General features: G+C 38.7%; 3 protein-coding genes and 1 long non-coding RNA gene across 8 annotated transcripts in view; 3 read left to right on the plus strand and 1 right to left on the minus strand.

Annotated features, from left to right (window-relative positions):
• Nucleotides 1–1,704: 1,704 nt before the first annotated feature.
• On the plus strand, nucleotides 1,705–10,173 carry LOC143352530 (uncharacterized). Of its 2 annotated transcripts, XM_076785109.1 has the most exons (8): nucleotides 1,705–1,993; nucleotides 2,128–2,186; nucleotides 4,923–5,115; nucleotides 6,587–6,843; nucleotides 7,250–7,312; nucleotides 8,313–8,535; nucleotides 8,709–8,950; nucleotides 9,974–10,173. In XM_076785109.1, the coding sequence occupies exons 2-8, from the start codon at nucleotides 2,142–2,144 to the stop codon at nucleotides 10,028–10,030; spliced, it is 1,080 nt and encodes a 359-aa protein (XP_076641224.1). In that variant the 5' UTR covers nucleotides 1,705–1,993; nucleotides 2,128–2,141; the 3' UTR covers nucleotides 10,031–10,173. The 2 variants fall into 2 exon arrangements, with proteins under 2 accessions (XP_076641224.1, XP_076641223.1); XM_076785108.1 differs by lacking the exon at nucleotides 1,705–1,993 and having other exon boundaries at nucleotides 2,009–2,186.
• Nucleotides 7,159–18,755, minus strand: part of LOC143352551 (uncharacterized) — a 32,883-nt gene continuing 21,286 nt past the window's right edge. The window contains exon 2 of the long non-coding RNA XR_013081960.1: nucleotides 7,159–8,078. This is a non-coding gene — a long non-coding RNA (uncharacterized LOC143352551). The remainder of the gene's footprint in view (nucleotides 8,079–18,755) is intronic.
• On the plus strand, nucleotides 11,758–14,585 carry LOC143352541 (uncharacterized). 3 transcript variants are annotated; one of them, XM_076785134.1, is made up of 6 exons: nucleotides 11,760–11,950; nucleotides 12,639–12,705; nucleotides 12,867–12,881; nucleotides 13,531–13,647; nucleotides 13,799–14,052; nucleotides 14,411–14,585. In XM_076785134.1, the coding sequence occupies exons 1-6, from the start codon at nucleotides 11,882–11,884 to the stop codon at nucleotides 14,492–14,494; spliced, it is 606 nt and encodes a 201-aa protein (XP_076641249.1). In that variant the 5' UTR covers nucleotides 11,760–11,881; the 3' UTR covers nucleotides 14,495–14,585. The 3 variants fall into 3 exon arrangements, with proteins under 3 accessions (XP_076641251.1, XP_076641250.1, XP_076641249.1); XM_076785136.1 differs by lacking the exon at nucleotides 12,867–12,881 and having other exon boundaries at nucleotides 11,758–11,968; nucleotides 12,678–12,705; XM_076785135.1 differs by lacking the exon at nucleotides 12,867–12,881 and having other exon boundaries at nucleotides 11,759–11,950.
• Nucleotides 15,051–18,725, plus strand: LOC143352539 (uncharacterized). 2 transcript variants are annotated; one of them, XM_076785128.1, is made up of 4 exons: nucleotides 15,052–15,920; nucleotides 16,145–16,243; nucleotides 18,170–18,526; nucleotides 18,609–18,725. In XM_076785128.1, the coding sequence occupies exons 1-4, from the start codon at nucleotides 15,738–15,740 to the stop codon at nucleotides 18,693–18,695; spliced, it is 726 nt and encodes a 241-aa protein (XP_076641243.1). In that variant the 5' UTR covers nucleotides 15,052–15,737; the 3' UTR covers nucleotides 18,696–18,725. The 2 variants fall into 2 exon arrangements, with proteins under 2 accessions (XP_076641244.1, XP_076641243.1); XM_076785129.1 differs by lacking the exon at nucleotides 16,145–16,243 and having other exon boundaries at nucleotides 15,051–15,920.

The following is an 18,755-nucleotide window of genomic DNA, read 5'->3' on the forward strand; positions in this document are numbered from 1 at the left end:
ATAAATCAATTGTAAAGTGAAATATTGATGTGCAAACTGCGAATTATTATGGAAATTTATATTTATTGTTTCGGAAATTTGTTTCATTACTCCAATTTAGTCCAACTAGTCAAATACGCAGAGATTGATATCAAATTGAAAATGCTATTGTAAATAAACAGTGCATAAGTACTTCTTAAAGGCTGCACAGACGCAAAAAGATTGTTTATTATTAACGATGTCATTAGTATAAGATGAAGAGGAGTGACGTTTTAATGAGGTTTTTATCTTGTTTTTCTCTGTAGATTCTTGCAAGTTGCGAACACATAATCATAGACTACAGGTAAAAAGTAGACGTCGCGTTTCTGGTCTGCGTGTCAATCGCGATTAAATAACACATTTCGAAGAATCAAATGCAATCAAATGATTCACTCCGCCGGGTCAAAGAATTCTTCCAGCGTCCATTTTGTTCAAAAGAGAATTTTACCCACGTCGGAATTTTTATGGGTACAATGTGACTAGCATCTCAAGGAGAGCAAGCAGTAAACAGTAACTGCGGAATTCGCGGTACTTCCGCAATAGAAACACGTTTTTCAACTAGCCTGTTGAATTTTCTTATCTTCTGCATTTATCTTTATTCAAGCAATAGAATTCATTAAATTTTGTATAGACTTTGCATTGCTCAAGGGATTGCAGTTATTTAAAGTTCTTATTACCTTTACGAATTTTCTATAATTTTAACTACTCTATAAAGTACTTGTAAATTTGCTGAGATGTTTATTATCAGATTATCGATCTCCACAGGAATGTAAACTTTCGTAGAATAATCTTGTTCTGGATTTCTTCAGACTTTAAATCTTACTGCACCTCTTACTTTTATTACAATCTTGAAACTCTTTATAACTCTAAATATTTCTGAACAGAAGCGCATCTGCACAAAATGCGCAGAAAAGCACAGTTCAACTGGGAGAAATGATACGAAGACACATAGGTAAAACGTGAGTGTTAAACGAGCAGCGTTATTACCAGTTGTCATATCGATAAATACTTCATATGCAATTACGTACTAATTGACGTATATACATACAGTCAATCACAAAAATCTACAAACCAAGTTGTCGCTTGACGTTGACCAAATTCTTGAATAGCCAAAAAGAAATCGTAGATCAAGCTTTCAATCTCTGGACCCATGTCAGAATCAGCCAAGAAAAGCAAAATTTCAAACTTTTTTACCTAATCAAATTATTAGAACCACTGGTAAACGCACAAATATAATTTACAGTAGCATCCCGCGAAGATTCATTGTTTTATAGTAAGATTGTCAACTAAAGAAAACTCGACATGTTAAGATTAAATACGTGCTTAAATTATTATTTAATTAGCCGTTGTAGTTCAATTATAAAAAATTATGTGACAGTTGAAAATTTAGCGTTCAAAGACTCCTAGAAGCCACTGCGTACGCGTGAAAAATAATTGACGGGTAAGAATCTGATGCATCAGAGACTGCAATGAAAATCGTCGAGTTCGTTCGTTTCACGGACGGCAATACTATTCGGAGAAACTTTTGCGAAGAACTGTATGCGCATAGTTATCAATCATTTCAATTTTCGCACGACCACGTGTTGCTGTTCTTGCGATTTATTGAAAGAAACCTCGCGGATCTATAACACGGATCGGATCGATACAACATCACTCGACCCGCAGTCGTCGTTGGATCCGGCGTAGCTCGCCGGAAAAGTTGCAAGTTTCCGTCAATGTGAAACCGATAAAGAATACGCTCGGATCGAGTTATAATTTGTCAGCGTGCGGCATACAGCTTGTCCTTGAACTCCGTAATCACGGTGCGTTCTGTTAGAAGCGATTACCGTGCGATCCGACTGCGAACGGCTCGCGCTGGTTTGCGCGAAGCTTCATGCATCGATAGCCGGCGAGCGTCGGGCAACCATAAGCTGTATAAACTTAATTCTCCTGCCACAGCCCCGGCTCTTAGTCAGACCTTCTCCCTTCCCGACCGGTGAGTACGAGATGCATTCGAGGCCTTTTTAGAAAACGCCGGGATACCTCCGGTTCGCGGCCGGCGCCGCTACTCAGTTGACAGAAAGATGCTGCGCGGAAAGGTAGTCACGGTCTTTGCTCTTTGTTTGGCAGCACTCGCCAACGGGATGCCCCAAAACAACGCTGTCGCCGGGCAACAGTCGTCCACCTCGGTGAGTGATCCATGATTTAACACCCCTTCGAGTACTAGATCCGATTTAGCTCGGCATTCGATTAGGAAAGTTTCGATCGTTGATGCTGCTGTTCTTTCTACGATTTAAAACAGAATTTTAATTCTGATTACTCAGGATTTTTACCGTAGACGACTAGGCTATCATGCTATCATAGTTCAACTCTTTTTAGTACATTTTATTTAACAATATTCTATTTCATAGAAGAGCAGGATACGCGAAATGAAATAATTATATTTCATGTTCACCCTTCGGTAACCATTTTCAATTTCATTTTAAAAATTTCTTTAACGTTTTTATTGATCAGTAGTAAAATTATTGTGAATTTTTGTGTGCTTGAATGGTCACAGTTTGATTTACACTCGAAGATTTTGATTATGGTTATAAGGGCTAAATTTATTCGTTGAAATTTTACACTAAATGTACCACAAACATCGATCAAATGGTTCCACACTTCTTATTTTATAATTCTTAGAATTACAGAGATGTTTCCATTGAAATAATTTTCTTCGTTCGATCGTATGTTATTATAAAAATTGCGAAAGCTATTGTATCAGTGACTTCAATCTTGTACTTTTTATTCGACAATGTGTGCAGGTTATTTTTAATGTTCGGTACGTTTAAATAAATTCAGTGTTGTAATATTTATGAGGCAACGTTTGCAAATCACTTTTAGTGCTTTGTACGTCTAGTAAATATTATTAATATACTGGTGGTTGCTTAATAGTCGTTTGGAAGTCAGTAATCCGCAGCCATCTTTGCAGTTTCTCAATCAATTCTTCAATTGTAATTATTAATCGAGGAGATTTCACTAGTGGAACGTTTTCATAAAATTTTTCTTTGCGATTGTTATTGAAGGGAACATTGTTAAGACTGTGCATAGTATAGCACAGTCATCGAGGAGCCTATTAACAGATTTTCGGTAGGCAAAGTGTTAATTAGGAAACATAGATGTCTGAGGTAATTGAGGAGAACAGCAGTATTAATGACTAGTGGCAATTTTACTTTCCTTAGATATAAAATATACAAAATTTATTATTTTTCTCGATCAGAATATTGAAAGCAAATTACTCATTGTCCCATTCATAATGAACAATTGAAAGAGTTTTTTTCAATTTAATACAACATTGTCCGATTTACTTTTAGTTGCAGAGTTCAATTCCCACTTTAATTATTCTTGACTTTCATATGAAATTTAAGACAAAATCGTACATAGAAATATCCATGGCTAGTTTACATGTTGTTTATACAGTCTGAAAGTGAATATATAAAACAAAGACGATGAACAAAAATAGATTTATAAAATTTATTTTATAAATATTTTATAAATATTCGCTTTCAGACCACCTGAACAACACGCAACATTAGCGCTCATAGTTGTAATATGAACAACGGCAGTGGAAAAGTAGAAATTACATACTTCACAGTGCAAAGGTTCATCGTTCCTCATTTTATCGAATCATGAAGCAGCAGTTTGCAAATTTCGCACGTCGCTCCGGGCGACGCTGACGCGGAAGAGACTAATCGATTCGCATAGAATTGCTATATTTGGAATACTTCGGAGTAGCCGAATATTCAAATTGACCACTCAAGAGAATCAAATTAAAAAAGAAAAAGTCTGCCTACGCACCAAAGGAAAAAATTCCAGTTTCAGTCGAAATGAAACACGAGTGTCCTCGAGTCGCGCCGGAGAACCTAATCGTTCCGCAGATATTAATTATACGATGACTGCTGTATATTCTCACGGCCGTATCAATACAACGACGAAACAGAGCGAACAGCTAAACTGGTTCGCGAGGAAACAGCCGAAAGGAAAAGTTAGGCGTACGAGCAGCGTTAGATAATCTGGAAACGTGGCCGCGGCTGGAGAAAGGATTGCGGAAGCGTCTGGCTCGTCGATCGTGATCGTTATGTTTACCGCCTAGGCAACAATTAAATTGTACGCGCCGTGTGCTTCGTCGAAGTGACCGTTCCTCGAAAGAAACCATATAGAAATTATGTGCTTTGCCATTTAGCGGAATTGTCGCGGAGTGGTTCCTTCACTGCTTTACTGACGGCGACGCCATTTTGTATTTATGCTTGCTCACCTCTCGTGCTAACTACCCAGTGTTTGTGTCAATAATCCTGTCTCACTGAAATTTTGTTTATCTTTCTCTTGGACAATTGTTAATCTACTGATACTAGTTTCTGGATGATTTTGAAGTGATTTATTGTCAGTTTTGTGAGACAGGACTTTTCGAAATAGTTTTTCTGATCATCTTTGTGTTCTTGTAACATGGAGCTTCAGCTGCAATAAGATTATTCTTCGATCAGGACATCTTTTAATCGAACAATTAACCCTCGCACTCCTGCGAGTTCTAAGCCTATGCCGGAGTCATAAAAAATAAAGGATAAAAGAATAAAAATAATAAAATAAAGAAAGAGAATAAAATGGTACGTATTGACAGGAGTTATAAATGAGATTAAGAACAGGTTTCATTTGTCTTCGTTAATAAACATTTTCTGATCTAATTATCCAATTTTAAAACAATTTTTGTTCAGCTTCTCATTCTAATGAATTACTTAGAATTAATAAATTAATTGTTTGAGTCTCGAAATATCGGATGAAGGAAAAGAAAACTTATGGCAAGTGTTAGCAGTGGGTAACACTCTCGTAGAAAACATGTACTAAATTGATGGATCATGGTCTAACTCGCCTCATTTCGACTCCTATAACAGCCACCATTGATTCAATTCACCGATGGGGGCATCAGAGTGAATTTCGCCGGCTTCCACGCTCAAGCTGGATTAGGTGGACTCCTAGGTGGATCACAAGCAGGTGGCGGACTTCATGCGAGCGCAGGAACACCATGGGGAGCTAATGCAGCAGCTGGTTTGGGTGGAGCCTTGGATGGCAATAATCCAACTGCCAGTTAGTACCGTGTATTCTTTCCTAACCTTGCGGTTGGGTAACCGAAACAATTACATGGACAGTGGTTAGCGGTGGTGGGAACAACTTAGCGTATCTCGCAACAAGCACAAACAGATATCAAAGAAAGCATTCGTACACTCTTTAAAATTCCTCTTGTAAACCTGCTGAACTGTGATCTTGAATTTTAGAGTACCTCGTTGGGGTCCACATTGTGGAGAACTGAAAAATAAATTGTTTTTCAGATTTCTAGAAATTTTTTTATTGACAAACTTCCAATTGCTTAATTTTCTTGGATTTTCACAATGAAGAGAAAATTGTTCGGTAGAAATGCTGATTAATTTTGATTGTTAGATTTGTACAGTAGTCAAGTACAGACATGTTTTTAGTAAAATTGATTTATTTCAATTCAATTAAGTTATTTTTTGGTGTTCCACAGTGAAAGCGTCGATCAGATAATAGTTCGCAAGTTTGAAAAGCGGAATTTAAAAAATGTACAAATGCTTCCAACAGAAATTAAAGAATATTTTCTGTAGGATTAACGAATAAGTTACTTAGAAATTTTATATGCTTTTAAGATTACATTTTCAAGACAAGATAGACTATTGCAATTCTACTGGTTCGGAACGTAAGTCCATAGCGGTTTTAAATTAAAAGTCAAAGATAAAATTAAGATATTTATTCATAGGTTTATTCAATAACATGATAAGTTACCTCAGAAATGGCAAAAAGTAATGGAACATAATTGACCCATGAATAAATATCTTAATTTTATCTTTGAATTTTAATTTGAATACGCTACGAACCGTACCAACCCAATACATGAACTGTTTGTCTTTCATTAAGTATCAGTATACTGCAAATGTTATGCATTTATGGCAACATCCGTAGTTTAAATGTAAACCAGTAAAAACATTTCGAGAGTCTAAAGATACTATTCTATTATTATCGAGTCACGAAAATAGTTAAAAAGGTAAATAGACTTCTAAATTTTTATATCGCATAAAAATCCGCAGTTTAGTTGTTGCTATACAAGCATTGTGCAACAAACTTACTTGAGGATGTAGATTGCAAATGAACGTAGAAAATTCATAGAACAGGCTCGCTTACCATGAACGTTCAATTAACCCTCGGACTCCTGTGAGTTCTAGGCCTATGCAGGAGTCATTTCTGACCCACGCCGATATTTACAGTATTCTTTCGATATAAGGCGACGGGTCGGGACGGGCTTTCGTCGTATTTCGGACGAAGGAGAAGAAGAAGTGGGAATATCGTCGTTTTATATCGGAATGAAATTGTACATATCGACGGTCGCTCGAGCTTATGCCCGTCGCGACGGGTCACGAATGACCCCGGCATAACATACGGATTGTTAAGGTAGTTTCTACTGGCGCTAACTGGTTTATGGGTTTTGGTGCTCGAACGGAAGGTTAAGAATGGAATGGCAATGATTTTAATGCGAAAAAATGTGTAGGGGGAGGTTTATACGCAAGAGCAAGCTTCAGCGATGGAGGACCGTCCGCTGGAGCCGGATTGGGCGGCGTTTTGGGCGGAAATGGATCCGATCCGATTAGGGGTGGTCTTTACGCGGGTGCATCGACGGGTTCGCAATCTGCGAACACAGAACCATCGACGAACGCAGGATCTCCTGGCCGCGCGAACCCTAACCCGCCCAGAGGTCGATCGAACATTCAGATTATCTCGCGAAAGAAGGTTACGTCGCAGCAACAGGTCGAAAATGAATAGAATACTACCTGTCAACACCCAGCAGACACCTGCATGCAATGCCCTTTATCAATATTTCTCGATGCGAAACCGCCATTATTGCACGGACAAGTTCGAACGAGAATAGCTATTGCGTTCGAACCGAAGTAATTTGCATGGCCCGCTTGACTGCATGTTTTACGATTCAATGTGTAACTTATGCGTGTCTGTTTGCGAAGCCGTCGCATAAATTCGAGAGCTGGTTTTTGTAGTGTGTTAAAAAATTCTGTAATCGCATCAAGCGTGTTGAAACTTCCGCTTCGCATTGTTTTCTTTCTTCTCTTTTCTACCGCATGATTCGACAGGACCGTGCGCGAAATTAATCTACCCGGAACCTTTCGGCGTGAAATTCAAGGTTGAACTTTTTCAACAGTCCCGTGAGTCGACTGGAAAGGCAGACTCGTCGGCAGAAAAGGACCCGCCGACGGTCACTATGGTAAGGCCATTGAATCCGTAACGGTAAGCTGGAGGACTGTCGAAGATGATTTCGGAGGCTGGATGATCAAAATTATTCTACTATACTGCGACCTATTTATTATAATTAAGCGGAACGAACGCTTCTGTCTTCTTGTAATCCACGAGAATAATCGAAATTCGACAGGAGGAAATATATTTTGATGACACGAAATTGCGTTGTGTATTCTTTCTTATCGTTCACATGTCACGGTCTCAATCATCAAAGCTTCATGCTTGCACGTTCAAATCCGATGTCCATCTGTCGCAAAGTACACTTTTCGTTTATATTTTGCACTATAGGATACGCTGTAAATGTACACAATATCATTCGCAGTTCATTCATCTTTTGGAACAGTCGACTGAACACAATGTGCGAACTACGGTGATACCGGGTTGTTCTTTTATTCACGTCTAATCTTTTCACTAGGCACGAGTTAGACTCGGATTTGCAAGATAAAATATTTTCTAAGGATTACTATGACAATTACGACAAAAATGATTAAAAGACTCTAGAAATAGTGTCTCATTATTTTGGGCTTAGTCAAATGATTCGGAAAAGAAACAAATATAAATGCCGCTCCTGTGTGTTGTAATGAATGTAGACAAGTTTCCATATACAGTGAAGTCTCGATATATGTCAACAACACGGGCCTTGCCAGCGTCATGTATCGTCCAGGAGGCATACCCGAGCTGTGTTATGTTTCACACCTCGACGTCCGAGACCTCTCGTGCTTCTTGGCCCTTACCTTTATCATCCAGACCTTGGCGACATATATAGAGAAATCACTGTAATTCGCAGTCTACTTATAATATGAAGGAAAAAAGGAATGCATTCAAAGAACTGCATTTATTTTGCACACATACCTGTCGCACATACATACGAATATATCTTCTAGTAAATGTTACGAGACGTGAGTTTAGAGCAACCCTGTATTAACGATTTGGTAATAATCAATAATTAATAAATGTAATTGCCTCAGGTTCGAAACACAAATACACCAGACGTAGCACCAGCTAGTGCTGCAGGAAAAGCATCGGTGAGCGCATCGAACACTGCAGAAGTAGGTGCACCACCACCAGACCCTCTAGCTGCAGTGTCTCAGGTAGCTGGAAAAGTGAAGACGATCGGCAAAACTCTGTCCGTCGAACCAGTCCCTGTTGTACCTGCCTTACCAGATAAAGTGGAGAACGTTGTTCCAGCTGGTGAGTCGCTAACAATCGATAGAGTATAGAACCGCTATTGCCATTGTTGACTATCAAACGCCTTGCCAAAGTAATTTGTACAGCGCGTTATTGGCACTCGTTGAGCGGAAAAGCCCATTTCAGAAGATTTGTAACGTACGCCAGCGATTCCTAATCGAGTCCTCTTCTTTCAGTTTTCACGAAGGAAGTGACAGTCCTGCACCCGAAACGAGTGTTCAGAAAAAGGTTCTGGACACCCAGGAAACAAATTATCTACTCCATTCCGGCGGAGGTTCAAGAACCGGAAGCCGCGCATACTCAAAACATAGCTCGCAGACAGACCCAAGGTTCTCTCTTCAGCACATACTTGCCTGGATCGAGGCAGCAGGAGCAGAAGCCGAGTCAGAATGACGGATTCTACGATGACATTTTCAATGTAAATTTCTTATAATTTTTTCGGTAGGAAGACTGCGAATTTTCGTGCGTACGTTGATCCTTCTGATTCGAGTTAATACTATAGTCATTCATTAGTTAATGCTTCGAAATACCAAAGTAGCAGAAACATATTGATATGGTTTCATAACCGACTCGATGAAAAGACGTTGAATTAATTTCTATAGTTGATAAATTACCGATCTTTATGCAAATTTTTATTTTCATAGACTGCAAATAATAATATAATGAAATGGAATATTATAAACACTATAAAGAATATAATGAATATTTTCTTAATATTAATATACTGAATATACTGAAGTAAAAATTGTTTCATTGAGTAAATGATCGTCTACAGTAAAAATAAGGTGAATGTGTTAGCTTTGCATAAAGATCAACAAATCTAGTGATAATTTTAGAAACATCAAGAGGAAGGCCTTTGCAGATCATTAGTTAACAAGTACACGATTTAAATGATTCTATACACGACATATTTCGAAAAAATAGTAAACTATTATTTGTTGCTACTAGAATCCTCAAGTTTGCTGTCTTAGAATCGCATTTCTTTAGGGTAAGGGACCCAATTACTATGCGGGTGCCGATTACTGTGCCTATATGAATTATACTTACTTTTAATATTAGAATATTAGAATACTAAAAAAGAGATATTAAATCTTGTTCATTAAAATTATGCATTAAAAATAAGTATAATCAATATAGGCACATTGGTGCTCCAGTAATTGGGTCCCTTGCCCTATTTCTCAAGAAAGTATGAAATAGTTTAATCTACCTAGATCGACTAGAGCGAATTTTATTAAACTTGGAGAAACTACGTATGCATAGAATTCACAGTCTAAGAACAAGTACTGCGCGCGACTCGCTAAACAATAAATATTCTTACCGAGTCATACTCAATTAAAAGTTTACGACTATTCGTGTCATACGCTAGGAATTCAGTTTGATTATTTAGTTATCCGTAGCTCATTATTTTCATAATAATTACCGCTACTGTTACGTTTTCCAGATACCGGTATCGACCCTAAACGCTGTCAATCGATTGTTGAACAACAACGCTGGTTGACCGACAGTACTGCGTGAACTTGAAACGTTTCACGTGAAACGTGTGCATTATGCGTAGCTTTGTGGTAATGGAAGCTAGTTAATTGTAGGTGAAATTTTGTATACATTTTTACAGGAGGTGTGTTAATAAATTATCTAACTTAATATACAGACTTATTATTATAATTATCGATGTTTGTGCTAAACGATCACTTGAATATTCCTGCCCTTTACCTTTTATCAGTGCCTCGGTGACTCGTGGAGCTGAATACAGTAGCAATTAAAATTAAATGGAACTGCATAACGTTTGAGAGAGATTCCTATAAATTGTACTTGGTTAACTTAAAAGTCTACTATATTGTATGATAATTACTGTTTCTGTGTAAGTTGAAACTTAGGTAATTACAAAACATTTTAAAAATGATGATTGTGCTATTGCACATTCTCGTGGCGTTTAAGAATCTTTCGGAATAATTTAAAGAATACAAAAACAGATTCTTCATGGTGTTTATTAACATTCGATGTGCTCTAGAATCTTATGCAGACTTTCGCGTTCAAACTCGAACAAACTAAAATTTGCCCTCTCAATCCTAACCTAGCGGAACAGCGCCGCCATATTGTCGGCATAAGATCCGTATCTCGAAAGTTGCAACACAGCATTAGTGCATTATTGCCTCCTTCGGTATTTTAGACTTTGATACACAACTTAGTTCTTCGTGGAAAATATTTCCAATATTATAAAAAATCCTCGTCAGCAAAGAATTAAATAAAATTGTGCAACTTTCTCGAGCGGTTTCAATAACAAGTCGAATGTGGATCTTTATGTAAAATAAAATGTTCTACATTCATTTGAACGAGCAGGAGGAGCCAAACAAAAATGTTTTTCTTTCTTTAACAATTTCTTTAAACCTTTCTGCTATTTCTATATTGTGCCAGCTCATTGTTATTGCAGTTGCATAAAATCCAGCCTGATAACTCGAAACACAGTTAATACAACCGATAAAAATGGCAAAATAATACATGCACGGTAGATAAACACTTAATGTATAATTTAGGAAGGAAATTTGTATTTATCAGGAACAAGTACCCAATAATTCCTCCTTTTCCTAACTGCGGATTGTATGCATTTCTAAAAAAAAAATGGATGGATGAAATTTCGAACAGGAGACAGATTAAAAGAGTTCGAGAACGTTCATATGTTATTGTCAGCTTAAAAACACCATTAAAGACGGAAAGTAATTTCCCCATGGTTGCAATATTTTACAATTGAAACACACAATTTTTACTTTGCATAAATTTGCATAAAGATCCGCAGCGTACTCATCACAGTCGATAAGAGTGTCTTTACAAATTCAAATGCGAAGGTTAGAAAAAGCGAGTGACGTTCATGTTCAAATTTTCGCCAGAAGACTTTCGACAATGATCGTCCTTGACTACGCATGGCTTTCGACGCGATATGTACTACAAAACCATAAAGCCGCTCGACTTACCCTAATTTTGCCCGCGCAAATGCGTTACATCCCTGGTCAACGTCGAAGCTCGTGTATGCATAATCAGCTGATATACATATCTGTCGTTAATCACAAGTTCGCGATGTATTCAAATTAGACCAGAACTATACCTATTCGGCAGGAGCCAAGGACATTGTGAACATTTCTAATTGCGTCAACGTAAACGTACATGTCATGTCGTAGCGTTTATTGTAAACGTCATATCGCTGTCGCCTTATTCGCCGGTGACCTATATAAACCGAAACGAGCTTACAAAAAGCAACAGAGAATTCCAGTGGTTCCGGGCAGGTGTGTTCGCAAAACTTGCGACAGTTTTTCCCCTTCCAGTTCCCCTTTGTAGACGTTGAAACCGGAAAGGAAAAATGAAGCTTGTAATACTTTTGCTGTTGTCCTGTTGCGCGGTGGCTCTCGCCAAACCCGATGGATCGAAAGTAAGTAACGATTCGACAGTAAATCGCGAGAAATCACAGAATTTTGTAGAGTGAATGAATTTTTTGTATCCTGAGAATTGATTTTTTTCTGTAAAATGACAATCCTCCGAAACTTTGACATCGAAAGATATTACCCATTTTAGAGAATTATGTGTACAGATATAACTTTCTGAAAACAAAAATTGCAAAGTACAAAGTGAAATGTACTTCTTGTTTTAATTATTTTGTCAAGTCAGAAAGAATGTAACAGCGTTTCTGGATTCTTTTTATCTATTCAGTTTTGCAATTCGTCCATTCATTTCTGTCATAAATGCACAGAAACTAGTGTCTGCTTACCGTAGAACATTGACATACCGGTTTAAGTGACAGTGTTGTGTCTGTCACATTTTGTGTATACACTTATCCATAAAAGTAATTGTATGTATACATGTATACATTTTATGTACTTAATCCTGCTATAAGCATTTTTTAATCGACATGTGAACAATATAGTGTTTATAACCATGTAGACTTTGATAAGAATTTTTAAAATACGTTTAAAATGAACGAACAAGGTTGGAGCGCTACCTTCTGCTACTTTTGATTCTTGTTTAAACTGTTGGTCACCAAGTTTAAATCATGTCTAATGAGAAATCTCGAGTTTTGGCTTGAAACTCACCACTTTTTTTTCGTTTTGTTCAAATTGTAGGAAGTCCCAAAGGTGAAGCACGGCTCCAAGGAGGTCAAGCACGGCTCCAAGGAGCTCAAGCATTCAGGTTAGTGCGACAATGTTTATTTAAGTTTTACGCGTTTGTAATATTTAAAATTCCACTAGAATATAGTAAAGAATATTGTAAAAATTTGCGAAGAATTCTAGTCTTTTGCACAATTTTCCCCAATAAGGTATAAAAGTGTAACAAAATGTTTATCGTTTCAGGCGAGGATTCAAAAGGTGATGTTTCTAGGCTAAACTACTTAGTTCGGAATGTAATAAAATAGAAGAGTAGTAGAACAATTGTTGTAAACATTTTATCTGAATTGGGAGAGTGACCAAGTCACAGGTGCAACGAGTGCAACAAAAAACTCGGCTAACAGTGAAAGAAATAGTTTGGCTTCTCTGTCGCTGTTGCCATTTAACAGAGGAATTGACATAGTGTAATTTATTGACAGCAGTTGCATCAGAACCTACAAAAACAAAAATTTCGAATATCTGATTTTCCGTATTTATAATCTAATGTTTCGAAATTGAAAACAATTGTACTCCTCGGAATATTTTGATAATAGAGGCAGTCTTCCTGAAAAAGGGGTAGTGAAAAAAATGTTTCAAGTAAGCCAAAGAGATTCGAAAACAATATCTTACCATAGGAACGTTCTGGGTGGCCTCCCAGAGCAAACGTCTGTTGACGATGCTCCGAGTGGGCGTGGTTTAGCTGCTCTCGCGCTCCACAGAGCCAGAGCAGAGCCCCACGGGGCCGCTTGTGGAACCACGCCCCCACCTGCCCTAGACTAATGACACGTTGTCTCTTTATTTCCAACAACAGACTACACTAATCTATCAACCTCCTCCGACACGATAACGCTAATCGTTTCTGCCGTTTTAGGCTCAGGTGAATCGAAAGAAACAAGCGAAGGGTCAAGTGAAGGATCAAGCCACGAATCACACGATAAATCAAGCAACGAATCGGGAGGTGGGCATGGAATCATACTTCCGGAACCAAGTATGTGTACTATTCGAAACGAGGATTATTATCGCATAACCGAAATTGAGTTAAATTAATAGCAACCGTCGTGATCATTCGAGAGTGCCACTCGCAGGGTTGATTGCGCTTGTTAATTTTTTGTCCCGTGTTCACTTTTCTCGAATTTCAGATGTAAAGCAAGTGGAATTATTACTGGACCACGTTGTAAACGTGGTCGCAACAATGTTGGGTCTACATCCAGTTAATACTGTTCGAGAACTAGTCAACTTAGTAAAGAGTAATCCACTCGGTAGTATCGTTTGGAAACTAGCTGTCCATCCGTATATAGAAAAAATTCTAGACTACTTTCAGAGGAGCATAATTTCCATAATGGCACGAACTCAGTCCATGCTTTACAATTACCTTCCGTTTTTGCAATTAATCGTAAGTATTAATTCCAGTGGTCCAATTTATTTTTTAAAAACAATTCGAAAGTAAAACGCGTTTCGATGCTCTTGACAACGTGTAGGAAAGCTGACTCCTACTTTTTTGGATAATTGTACATGCATTTGAGACGTAAAATTTGAAAATATTAAATGCAATATGACTGAACGTCGAAACGAAGTTTGAGTACTGACATAAGAATCGAAACAATAGAAAGATTTAAATAATTTCAGGATATCAATATATCCGGCTTAGCTTGTTAAAATTGTTAAAGAGAGACAGAAATGTCTATCTGAATCCCGTTTCGAAAATTCCTATTTTTCAAAAAGATCCTAATCATATTTTTATCATGTTTCAGGTTCCACTCGAATTGCCGAAAGCAATAATTCACTTCGTTTTGTCAATACTTTCCAACATATCTAAAATCTTCGCGACCATTTAATTGTATTATTGTATTGAACATTAAATAATGTTCCCGATCATCTGGAGAGTGCAACCACAACAAACGAATAAAGAAATTTGTGCCATCTGAATATTCTAGTCAGTCTTCATTTTTCTTCCACACTTATTATCATCGAGATCCGTTAATAAATATAACATACATAAAAATAATTTGGACTGTCCTATTTCTTGTTCCATGATAATGGTAAGAAATACGTGAACGGTCGAAAAAATTGCCGTTAACGTTATCGTTAACTTTCACTGTATAAACCTTCACAGCTGGTTTTACTAGGAAAATTCTTCTTCGTGCAATATGCCGTGAAAAATTCAAAATAAGCACGTTCGAATTCACTGAAAATTCACCTTCAACACAGTTCCATTATATTTATCATTCACCCATACACATTAATAATTTTAATAAATTAACAAATACTCTAAATACAGTGTTCAATTCTTCTACGGCTTCACACTTATTGTTAGGTATTTTATCTAAATACTCATTTTTGCATAGACGCACGAAATCCGCAATCTACCGATCACCGTTTGAATCTTCACACGATCACGATCATGTTGTCACGATGCACTGAGAAGAATAACAATGAAACTATTTCCTTCGATGACTGAAACATGGCTCGGCCAACACGCTGCTTAACGATGCAACAATTAACAGTATCAAAAATCGAATTAAACATCATACACCACTGAAATAGTCACGCTTGAGCGACGGTGGACGCGACGCGACGTCGAGAGTGAAAAGTCGTGGATCCCGACGATCGATCGGCGTGAAATTTTAGAAAAACAGCAATCAGCTTTTGCGGCCCAAGCCGCGGAACTATTTCCCAATAATTTCTGACATTTGCGATCGCGAACGGACTTCCGAGGAAGCACGTAACTGTCGGAGGCGAGCCTCGCCGGTCTCGTACGTGGCATTACTAACATCGACAAGTAAATCGAAAGAGAAAGTAACAGCGTGTCGTAAGATATCGCGGCGAGATTGTAGCGGGGCAGAATGAAATCTGTTAGTCGTGAATCGACTGCGAAACGTGGTACATCGTTCGAGGATCGTCGCAATATTATTTAAACATTGCCGACCGGAGTGCGTATTGATAAAGTCGTTCGAGCGAAGGTGAGTCAGTATTCCCTGTAAATACGCGCACGAATGCTAAAACGGCGATTATCATAATTTACAAGAGAAATGATAACTGGTAACGGAATAACTGTTTAGATTACCCGGGATCAATAAAATGGGAGACGCAGGAAAAGCGAGAATCGTTCTGAGGATAAGCGCGATCGTCCTGGTCTGCTGTTTGGATCGATCGATCGGTTTTCCCACGGAGCAGCCGACGAAATTTTCGTTGAACACCGGTGACGCGGGAACGACGACGACTCTTCCTTCTCAGGCAACGTCGAGATTGGATCAAGGACGAGTGAGTGACTTTCCAGATTTCTGTAGCGTCGCTTTCGCGGCCTCAGTTTGTACAGAGTTCTTGATGATGCAGTTTTCACTTAAGCAGACCGCAACGTAAAGCAATTTGTTCGGATACAGAAAGCGAATCGAGGTCCTGAATAATCGACGGGAGGAGGATTATCGAATATTTCGGTCTCGAAACCGAATTGGTTCGCACGAAAATTACAATTTCGGTTTTTGTAGGAATTGTTAGGCCGCGCAGCCGACGCGATAAGAATCGGCGCGGGAAGGTTTGTCAATTCAGTCACGATGGCCAGAAACATCCTAGTCGATCGGGCGGAGGTAATTGGCGCACTAATCAGGCACACATTCTATGTTTTATCCTGTTCAATAACTTTTTCTCGTTCGATCAACTAATTATAGAAAGAAATATCAGCGGTCCAAAGGACGCGCTGAATGACCCACCGAACCGTGTTTCACAATAATCTGTTACAAGGCTAACCCTTTTTACTGTCGCATGTGGTAATACTGCATAAAGATCAAACCTGTCACCATATTAACGCCGGGTCCGACCAGTTCACCTACGGGCTTGTAAAATCTGAGCAACGCAGTAAATGTACCGGCACGGCCGTTCACCCGAAACGAGATATTCATGTAAAACGTCAATTTGTGATACTAACGCAACATTGTAACACGAACTTTGTCAGAAGTTCAGCATACCGTGTCCAATGAGAAGGGGCTTAAAGCTTCCAAGACACCTGAGAATCTTCTAGAGACTCTAGAGTTCCTAGAACAAACCCTTCAAGGGATCATACAGTCTCCAAAATACCTACGATCCTTCTAGGGTCTTCACAGTTCCTGGAGCAAACCCTCCAAAGGACTCTATAACCCCTAAAATATCCAAGTTCCTCCTAGGGACTTCACAGTTCCTAGAGAAAGCCCACCAAAGGACCCCCCAGCCTCTAAAACATACAAGATATTTTAGGTACGTCAGAGTTCCTAGTGCAAACTCTCCAAAGGATCATATATGTAGCCTCCAAAATATTTACGATTCTTCTGGGCACCCTAGAACCTTCTATGCATACCTTTTAAGGGACCCTAGAAGCCTTTAGGGGCTGCAGAGGGACCTTTGCTGCAGTTTCCAGGGGAAATTTCTCCTAGGGACCCTAGAGTGCCTTAAAGTAAACATTCCAAGGAACCCCAAAGTATTTGAAAGTAAACATTCCTAGGGACCCTAGAGTGCCTCACAGTAAACATTCCAAGGGACCCTAAAGTGCCTTAAAGTAAAAATTCCAAGGGCCCCTAGAGTGCCTTATAGTAAACATGCTAAGGGAGCCTAAAGTACCTGAAAGTAAACATTCCAAGGGCTCCTAGAGTGCCTTAAAGTAAACATTCCAAGGGCTCCTAGAGTGCCTTAAAGTAAACATTTCAAGGGACGCTAGAGTGTCTTAAGTGGACCTTCTAAGTGAACCTAGGAATCCCGAAACCCTCCAGAGAAACCTCCAGGCTCGATCTTCCGGATCCTCCAAGAGATCCTGCGAGCCCGAGAACTCGACACAGAATGACGTATCTTCGATCAACAGCGCTATTTATAGGCTGCCCATAATCCGTTAATCGAAGATCGTAGAAGTTTTGTCATTTTCTTATCTATCTTCTGTGATCATCTTTCAATATTTCCCGAGCCTACGACCTTGTACCTCTAGCTATAATCTTGAAGCATTTCTTGGTCATTGCTCTTGAACATTTTTTTCCTATTATATATTACACATTTGTTGAACAACTTACTTTAACGTTTAAGTAAATCTAGCCTTCATTTATTTTATGTACTGCTTTCTTGTGTTCCTTATGTGCTCTCATTCTTCGTGTAATCAACATTGCTGTCTGTTCCTTTACTGTTACAGTGTTTAAAGAAATGTATCAAATTAATGACCGGACTGCGGATCCTTATGTAAAATGAAAAGTTTGTGCAAATACGCGTCTTCCATGATTAATGTTAATACATTGAAAATAATATATTAATAACTTCAAAGTGTTTTAGTCTTTCCACCGTTTCAGATTGCATCATTCTTTGAACGTAAACGCATAAAGTCCGCAGTCTATTAATGACTAATAATCCTAAAAAAAAATCCCAAAATAAATGTTCCTAAACAATATTCTGCTAGCGGATTTCAAGTTCTAACCGTTTCGAAATAATAAAATTGACCGGCAACTTAACAAACAATCCTCGAACCGTATCCTTATCACTTACCATTTCCATTGTCCGCTCAGACGCTCGCCAGCGAGTCGCAAAATCAGCTCACGACCATACTCGCTGCCAAATCGGACGCCTTCAACGAAACCCGAAGGTCTCTCGAATTGACCACCAATCAACCGACAATCGGAACCGGACCAAATTCCCAGGACACCGTGAAATTGTACACGGAAGGTGGACAAGGTCTCCTGGAGAGACCCATCACCAAGCCGTTTATGGGAATGCTGGAAGCCTTCTTCAGGCCCACGCCGTTGGTGGACAATATCAAGGAGCGCGAGAAGTATGGCAATAACGGTGACAAGTTCATCGGAATCGGCAGAGCTCTCGTCTCCAGTCTGGAAGGTTTCAGCAATTTCCTGAACTCTGTGATCGAGGTGACTACTTTCTGCTTTTCCTTTGTCTTTCCACAAATATTCGAACACTCTTTACACAAGTCTTTTTAAACATTCGTTTCAGCTACCCAAAAACACTGCCAGGAAGGCTTCCAGAGGTTTAACGGACGCCTTGAATCATGTTGGAGCACGTATAGTAGGACTCGAATGACGAATACACCCTAAATTAAACAAATTGTTACATTTTCTGTTTCTTTAATAAATCGTTTGT

The sequence above is a fragment of the Halictus rubicundus genome, chromosome 3, assembly GCF_050948215.1.
Source record: "Halictus rubicundus isolate RS-2024b chromosome 3, iyHalRubi1_principal, whole genome shotgun sequence".
In the NCBI taxonomy this organism is placed as follows: domain Eukaryota; kingdom Metazoa; phylum Arthropoda; class Insecta; order Hymenoptera; family Halictidae; genus Halictus; species Halictus rubicundus.

Coding starts and splice junctions, on each gene's coding strand:
- LOC143352539 (XM_076785128.1), top strand. CDS start 15,738: ATGGGAGACGCAGGAAAAGCGAGAATCGTTCTGAGGATAAGCGCGATC. Junction 15,921..16,144: donor CGAGATTGGATCAAGGACGA/GTGAGTGACTTT, acceptor CGGTTTTTGTAG/GAATTGTTAGGCCGCGCAGC. Junction 18,527..18,608: donor TCCTGAACTCTGTGATCGAG/GTGACTACTTTC, acceptor CATTCGTTTCAG/CTACCCAAAAACACTGCCAG.
- LOC143352530 (XM_076785108.1), top strand. CDS start 2,082: ATGCTGCGCGGAAAGGTAGTCACGGTCTTTGCTCTTTGTTTGGCAGCA. Junction 6,844..7,249: donor AGGTTACGTCGCAGCAACAG/GTCGAAAATGAA, acceptor CTTTTTCAACAG/TCCCGTGAGTCGACTGGAAA. Junction 8,951..9,973: donor TCTACGATGACATTTTCAAT/GTAAATTTCTTA, acceptor TACGTTTTCCAG/ATACCGGTATCGACCCTAAA.
- LOC143352541 (XM_076785134.1), top strand. CDS start 11,882: ATGAAGCTTGTAATACTTTTGCTGTTGTCCTGTTGCGCGGTGGCTCTC. Junction 13,648..13,798: donor AATCATACTTCCGGAACCAA/GTATGTGTACTA, acceptor CTCGAATTTCAG/ATGTAAAGCAAGTGGAATTA. Junction 14,053..14,410: donor TTCCGTTTTTGCAATTAATC/GTAAGTATTAAT, acceptor ATCATGTTTCAG/GTTCCACTCGAATTGCCGAA.